Source organism: Antrostomus carolinensis, unplaced genomic scaffold (genome assembly GCF_000700745.2).
Source record: "Antrostomus carolinensis isolate BGI_N321 unplaced genomic scaffold, ASM70074v2 scaffold26905, whole genome shotgun sequence".
NCBI lineage: Eukaryota > Metazoa > Chordata > Aves > Caprimulgiformes > Caprimulgidae > Antrostomus > Antrostomus carolinensis.
Genome location: NW_010317441.1, coordinates 1 through 8,055, shown reverse-complemented (window position 1 = coordinate 8,055; position 8,055 = coordinate 1). Strand labels below are relative to the sequence as shown.

General features: G+C 46.2%; 1 protein-coding gene across 1 annotated transcript in view; it reads right to left on the bottom strand.

Annotated features, from left to right (window-relative positions):
• The window catches only part of ADCK2 (aarF domain containing kinase 2), a gene marked incomplete at its 5' end in the record, with an annotated part of 9,327 nt that extends 1,277 nt beyond the window's left edge, over positions 1-8,050 (bottom strand). The window contains 7 exons of the mRNA XM_010168592.1: positions 129-182; positions 773-901; positions 2,294-2,545; positions 4,498-4,593; positions 5,244-5,372; positions 6,939-7,085; positions 7,820-8,050. Of these exons, the coding sequence (XP_010166894.1) occupies positions 129-182; positions 773-901; positions 2,294-2,545; positions 4,498-4,593; positions 5,244-5,372; positions 6,939-7,085; positions 7,820-8,050 (1,038 nt within the window). The remainder of the gene's footprint in view (positions 1-128; positions 183-772; positions 902-2,293; positions 2,546-4,497; positions 4,594-5,243; positions 5,373-6,938; positions 7,086-7,819) is intronic.
• Between the last annotated feature and the right edge of the window lie 5 nt (positions 8,051-8,055).

Below are 8,055 nucleotides of genomic sequence, written 5' to 3'. Positions count from 1 at the left end.
CTCCTAGAAGTTCGTTTCAGAAATCACAGTCCCCTGGCTTGTGGCTTGTCAGCCCTTCAGGTTCCCACTAGTTCTCCCTCCCCAAATGAGCTTCCAGCTATTGAAGGCAGACAGCGACAGGACCTTACCTTATGGGTCATCAACAGTTTAAAGACATTCGAGAGGAGATTTCCCACCTGAAGCTGGAATACAAAAGGAGAAGTTAACTACTGATCAAAAAATCTGTGGTCAAGATGACTGAGCTGCACGAGTGACAGGCAGGATTCTTCTAAGTGTGGTGGGACAAGATTACTGGGCTGACAACGGCCACCATCAAGGTATGATTCCTCCCACCCGGGACAGGAGTTCTGCTGTGACCCACAGTTCTGCTTTCCTGCCAGCCCAGGAAGGCTGAGAACGTCTGACCTCACAGCAGTACACAACATGCACTAATTTACTCAATACCACCATACTACACCCTCTGAAGTGCCCAGGCTGGCCTTAGCTGACAAGATCTAAGCTGTAACATCAGGCTCAGCAACTCCTCACAAGGAGCTGCAGGTGTTAGATTTAAAAACAAAACAAAAAACCCCACAAAGATATGTTTTTTTTCAATTAGAAGGAAATAAGAAAGGATTTTATGGAGTTTTGCTGCACCTGAGAGACTAAAAGCTCCTAGTACCGGTTGGTGGCACTAATGGGATCAGAGCTGGCCTTTCTAGATGGATCATTCTGAAAGCCAAGTTGCACGGAACTGCAGGTAAGTGAAGGTGGGACATGTTTGTTCACTTGCCTTTCCTAGTGCAATGGTGTTCCCCCGGACCTTGGTCACTAGTTCTGCCATCTCAGCTTTGAATCGTTCGACATCCTGGCACTGGTTAGCACGGGCGTGATGAAGGATCAGTTCTGCCACTCTCTCCCCCTGTAAAATTAAGTTGAAAAGGAGAATCAGAACTTTCTCACTGGTGCCAGCAGGTCTACAGGGAGCTGCACATCATCGTCCCTGGCAGTGACATACTGCAGGGAGAACTCCCAGGGCCACGCTTTCCCATTCCAGCAACAGAGACCCAACAAATTAAGAGAAGCAGGTGCAGGAAGAGCAGAACTGGTCCAAAAGTCTTAGTAAATATCTAGCAAAACCCTGCTTATTTTTCTTGCAGGCCTTGGAGAGTAAACACAACAAAGGTATCTCTCTGACAGCCAGGAGAAGTTTCAGGGGGGAATAATATCCCTCTGAATTAGCACTTTCTTCTTAGCAGAGGAGATAACGGTGTCAAAAAGGGCATCTGTTAACCTCCCTTATGGGCTAAGTCCAACCTTCCATTTGCAAGCTGATTCTGCACCAGCAGATACTTGGTGAGAAAGTGGGAAGCCACACCCAAGCTTTACCTGGGAGAGGCTTTATAGCTCTTCTTGGAAGAAGCGTCTAACAGCAGCGCACAGAGCCAGAGGCTCCAGGTTTGGCAATGAGACTTGGCATGGAAGTTTTTCACCTGCAGATGATGAATTACAGCCAGCCTGAGCCATGAAGGACTTGCAGTCAAATGTCTGCAGTTGTTACTCGGTAGCTGAGGGGTAAGTCTGGCAGCACAGGATGGGCCTGAATACACAGTTTAGCACTGACTCCTCAGTATGTTTCGGCAGATTAAACAGAGTTAAAACGTGTCCCTCTTGAAATGTGCTGGTGAGCCAACCAGCTCACAGCTGAGAAACAGCAACACGCATCTGTGAGCACAGATGGTTGTTCTCAGAATGAACAGGAGACATCAGCACTGGATTCTCTAGTCCATCTGAGAGTGCATTTTAAATAAGTGGGAAAAGGATAAAGTAGTATCCCTTATACCAAGGAGCCTGGCAGAGTCCAGAACCCTCATCCCCACCCGTTTTGCTTCCTCTTCTCTACAGATGCTGACACAACAGCGAAGTGGAGGGTGGCATACAGGCTTTCCAGGAGCAAGGCTGCAGAAGGGAACGCATGTTGGAGACCAAGATGTTAATCCATTCCCTCCTCTTCTCTAGCAAAACCTGGCAGATTCTGCAACAGTACTTCTAACCAGGGAGTGGCAGCCAGTGCTTCCCATTTAACACGCTCTGTTTCCTGGACCACTCAAATCACTCCATTCTGGCAGCTTCCTTGCTGTAGTTGAACATCTTAACCCTGTGTCTGGTATAGCTTCCATGCTAGCAAGTCTCCTCTCCTCTCTTAGGAAGGATTGTAAAGGGAAATAGAGAGAAAACTATCATTTTGGCCATCCCTCTCAAGCTGTCTCCCTTCTCCAGCCTCAGCTCCTCAGGCCCACGACAGAGACCTCACCTGGCCCTGGACCACAGCTGTGAAAACTGCCCGGAAGTTCTGCATGTCAGCGCTCTGCAGCTCCGCCACGATCCCCGCGTCCAGCAGCACCAGGCAGAGCTGCCTGAGGGGCGGCTGCACTTCCACCACCAGCGTGTCACACAGGTCCACGATGGCTGTCTGCTCCTTGCAGCTGGTGCTGACGTGGGCTGTGCCTTGAACCAGGATGTTCCCAGGGTGCAGGTCAGCATGGACAAAGTTGTCAACAAAGATCTAGAGGACAGGCAAGTCTTAGAGCAGCTCATTCCAACCAAACCTGCCCATGCCAAAACTCAGGCAAACAGCAGAGGTTCATTTCTGTTCGCTGTCATTACTAACGTGCTTCACCCTGGGCACACGGCGAATAGCTTCTGCTGGAGACCTGCTGTGCTGAAATGGCATGGGTCCTACTCACTCCAGGGAAGTCAGCAGAGCTGTGTGAAGCAATTCTGTGTGTTTCATAGGGGTCAAGTAGGCCAGCCAGGAGTCCCACCAGGGAATGGTAATGCTCTTTGGCAATTAACCCTAAACTGGATGCACGCTTGGCCCTTGGCAAACAGTAACGCAGTAAGAATAGGCCATTTGCTATTTGGTGGCATGGGTTATAGTGAATGGTTGTTTGGCTAGTCTGGGACATCAACCCACATTACAACTATTGAAAAGTAAGGAAAACAAGAAGAAACAAATGTATGTAGCACTTCTCTGCCTCTGCTAGCTGTTAGTAGCAGAAAGGACTAGCAAGGGGCAAGCACAAGTCAGTACTTCCCCACTAACCCTCCTGGCCACCTAAGACTGCAAGACTTCCTGCCCCAAGGAGGTTATCTTTGTATTTCATAGATTCCTCCTACAAATTTGTCCAATTGCCACATAAATAGAGCTGTTTAAAAAGAGGAGATTTCTTTTAGGTGTTGGCTGATAAAATGACCTCTGATAACTTTATGTCTTCTTCATTGTTCTGAGAAACCATACACAATAGATCCATATTCACTCTCATGAACTCATGACTGCATATATCTCTGTCATAAGCTATTAATTTTTCTGCTTTCCAGAGTTAAGAGTCCAAATTATTTCACCATTCCTGTATGGAAACCACTCCACACCAGTAATCATCCTGGCTGCCTTCCTCTGCACCTCCTCTAGTTCTGTATCAGCCCTTGAAATGGAGGGTCCTCGACAGGGAGGGACAAGAACTGCACAGAGTATTCAAGAAAGAGGTATTTGTTTCACTTAGAGCCATAATGTTGTTTCTTTACTCTTTAATTCTTCTCAAAACATCTGGGGTTTTTGCTTTACTCCTAACCATTTAATCCAGCATTAGCATAAAACTATTATAGTTCCATCACTGCTTTTCTGAGTGGTAAAAGCTATTTCAGAGTCTGTCATACTACACGGACTCAGAACTGCAGGCCTCACCATCATCCTAGTATGATGTTGCAGTTACCAACTGAATTTCATCCGACACTTACTGCCCACGCACTCAGTACTGTCAGGTTCTTTTCCAACTCTGTCCCACTAGTTCTCATGGCTCCTTACAAGCCAATTGTGTCACCCTCTCAACACTCCTTTCCAGATAATTTGTGATTATTTCAACCACAAAAGAATTTGACAGCCAACAAGCTGAATCTGGCCAGGTTTGTTTTCTTTACTCTATATTTAGTTCTTCCTTTAAAAAGGCAGTTTTGGAGGAGGAGTCTCTACAGAAAGCATATTTGCTAATTGCACTGCACTTTACAGCATTTGGGCAACATGTGAATATTCATTAGCTGGATTAGTGGGTTTCTTAAGCAATGCAGGGATGAAGTTGCATAGGACCCCACCCTACTGTGGGCAAGCAGATCACAGTTCTGTGGTGGAAGCAGCTCTATGTCAAAGTCTACAGCAGTGGTATATCTAGCTCAGGCTTCACGCAGACCTGGTGTTGCATGGCACATGAAGTACAGACCCTCCCTCTGCCAGTCCAGGAGCTGTACAGGGCCCTAGCAGCCCAAGCCCAGGGTTACCATGAGATACCTGGCATGCACAGGCTGGCTCCAAAAGGCACAGCTCTATCTTTGGGTGCATGGGGAGAAGGGGAGGAGAAACAGGAAGCCAATAGGTTCTGTCTTTTGCCATACTATCTTATTACCCCAACAGAACAGCTTCTGCAGTAAAACAACCTTCACCTGCAGCCTCAGCCAAGTGCCTACCATCTTTAGCAGCATGTCCATGCCCATCTTTGCAAGGCTCTGCCTCAGCTCTGTGGCAATCTCCGCGTGCAGGTAGTGCGAAATAGGCTCACTCTCCTGAAATAAAGATGGAGCTGGAGTCAAACACACCCTGTGACCCACCTTCAACCACACCTTTACCTAGGTGCCAAGAGTTGAGGGAAGGTCATAAAAATACCCTAGAAAGGATCTGCTCAGTAGAGGCTGCACCTACTGTGATGGAGAACATGAGAGAAGCAAGGGTTTGTTCTTTGGAAAGAGGGTGTGATATAGCCTGGGACAGAAATAGTCTTGCCAGGATCACATGCATGAAAACTAAGGCTGAGAGTAGCTCTGGTCTGTGACTCCAACATCCACAAGGGAAGTGAGGCAAGCATCAGAAAGCCTCAGATTGCCGAGCTCCTTGCTTTGACCCACCACAGAGGAGAGCCAAAGTGTGGTGTTGGTTTGCAAAGCACAGGCAAGCATGTAGTGGCTGGACACACTGCTGGTCTGCTTGCTTTCAGTGTTCACTTCTATATGGAGTTGTTGGCCACCTGTCTTCTGGGATGCACTGTCTGCAAACAAAGGGAGTGGAAGAGACACGAAGGAAGGACACTGATCTTTTTAAGCAAATAAGAGAAAAATATCCTGCCTCTGATTGCTCCTTCTCAAAAAAACCCACTTTCTTGGCATGTTCTAAGGGCCTTCTCATTGCTACCACTGCTCCCAGACCCTGCCACTCTTACCTCAAACGTTTCAACCAGAACATCCGTCGTTACCAAAGGTCGAAGGGGAGTTGGGAACTTCACAAAATCAACATCTAGGAAATTTTGTCGGAAACGCTCCAGATTTCTGGCTTCTCTTTGTAAGTCAATCTCAAGGGAGAAAAAGAAAAAGCAGGTTGGAAATTAGATGCAATGAGAATTAGATCTTCAGGATTCTGCATGAGGATATGACTGTACGGTGTGATACTCAATACCAACAAAACTCGTCAGAAAGCCAGAATGAAAACAAAATGGAGTGGTGCTTCTTACATGCTTACAGCTTTCCTGATGGAAGAGTAGAGTAATGGACTGGGTAATGGATGGCTCACAATGCAGCACCTTTGAAATATGGGTGACTCTTACTACAGGCATGATGTCTCAAAAAGACCAAGACTGCCTTATTTTCAAGGGTAAGACAGATCCTTAACTAAAGCTTACTGTCCAAACAGCAAGGCAGGCAGACAGGGTAGAAGAACTGCAGCCCTGCCTCACTTTACAGATAGGCAGCCATAGCAAGAAGAAATTTAATGCAACACGTACAAAATCATCCACTATGCACAGCCCTGGCCCCAGCTCTTCAGTGATCCAGTGCCTTGACACAAGGGCATCTCTCCTGCCCACTGCTGCTGCTCAAGGAGGCAGGATAACCTTGCCTCACCTCCCCCATCTGGCAATGGGAAATATCCCAGGAATACTCCTTGTTCTTTCAAAGAGAAGCAAAAGGAAATTACAACAAGCCTCTCAGATGCTCCCCTAATCCTCAGTCTTCAGCACATGCACCAAAGGCTCTGCTGGACTGAACTGGTACTAATGACCTCGAGTCACATCTGAATACAGTCAACAGTTCACAACATGGATTTACTGTGTAGATTTTTTTGCAACAGTAGAAAAGAACTGAGGCTTTCAAAAGCTTATAAACAGACTTCAGACTCTGCAATCTAGACACACAAATGAAAGTGGCAGATAATGGTTCACTGTAATAGAAACATAAGCCTAATGAAGCCTGTAGTGAAATCTTCCTTAAGTTTGGTAGTAAGGATGATTCAGGACTCAGCCTGTAGAAGACATTAATGACTCAGGACATGTTTTCAGATCTATTTGCAAAGCTTAACTTTACTGATATAATGAGTCTGAAGACAATACAATATAGAATGTATTATTAACTTATGTGAAAGTTTACTAGTTATGCCAGTATATATACCTCAGTGCTAACAAACATGACCAGTCAGTACAGACTGCAAACATATGTGTAGGATTGAAGAGAAAAAAAGTCTGAGCACTTGTTTGGAGAGATTCTTTTCCTAAGGAGAGGTCTCTTATCAGTGTTCATCTTTCACAGTGCTGCAAAAAGGACTGCAACTATGACTAGCTAGCTGTTCAGGCTGTTCACTAGAAAACATACCCAAAGTCTAGAAAAGACTTTCAAAGTCTAAAAAAGATTTTTAAATCCAATAAAGATTGTTACATTTTTTCCATTGCTCTGCTTTTTTACTGTGATCGTATAAGCTTTCTTACAGTAACTTTATATGACTGATTAGAATAAAGAACATAACTAAGGAACAAGCAAGCTTTCATCTAACCCTTTAAAAAGCAGCAGTATGAACAGTTAGAGCCAGCTGGTAGCAGGACAAAGGGCAGTTTTGTTTCAGTGCATGGGGACCATGCCATGGCATGTACCTGCTGAATCATAAGCTTCTCAAACTCCTCCACGATCTCTGTCAAGCTGAGCCACTTGAATCCAGGGAGAAGTCCAATGATGTGGCTACCCATCTTCATGAGAAACAGATCCATCTGGACTTGTTGGACTAGCCCAGGGTGCAGGACCTGCACAAGAATGAATATGGCAAGATCAACACCCCTAACGCTGTAAAAAGGACAGTCTATTTCAATCAGCTAAAGCGATGCATTCCAAACAGACAGAACCCAGCCTATGAAACGGGAAGGTAACAAGGCTTTCCTAACTAGTCCTCAGGAGAATTCACATTTTTCCATGGATTTAGCTGTATAGAAATACATTACAACCTTCAAATGGAAAGTATCTGGGCTGGAGCCTACAGTCTCACCCAATGCCATTTTCCATTGCTGTCGTGCTCCCGCCCTCTCCATGCCATGCAGTACTGACTGCAGTGTTTGGAACAGCTCTAATGTAAGATTTGTTTAAATAAACTTTGCTGTAAAAATTTATCTGTTCCAGATTTCTTCATGTGAGGAGAGAAGGGGTTTCATTTTCTGTAAAGTGAACTAAGCTTAATATTCATTATGTTAATATAAACTGTGCCCTTGCAGGCATTTCTGGTATCCACATGCCATGTCAAAGGTGCCATAGGCAGAATATGTACCCAAGCTCTCCGGGCTGGAAAGAGCTGGGGCCACCGCAAGTCTGGATTGCAGCTGGCTGGAACCAAAGTGCTGAGAAAAGTCACCAAGGGAGATGAGCATCACTGCTCTCGCTCTCCCTGGCCCTAGCCAGCTACTCAGCTCCATGGGGATTAAAATCTGATCAGCCTCGTCTAGCACACTCCCTTTTCCCACATCTACCAGCCAGATGTACGACTTACTTTAACGGCTACAGGCGTGAGATGTCGGGCTGATGAAGGATTTGCACTCAGGAGGGGTTTGGCCATCCGCTCCGTAAGGGACATCCCACTCACAGGACTTCCCTGGGAGCGGTCTGCTGGGCTCAGCTCCTCCCTGCTCCTCTCGTCCCACATCTCCTTGCTCTTCCTCCTCCTCAGCCACCTGAGGAGACCTCTAAAGCCTGACACTTCCCACGCCTCAAAAGCGGACTGTAACT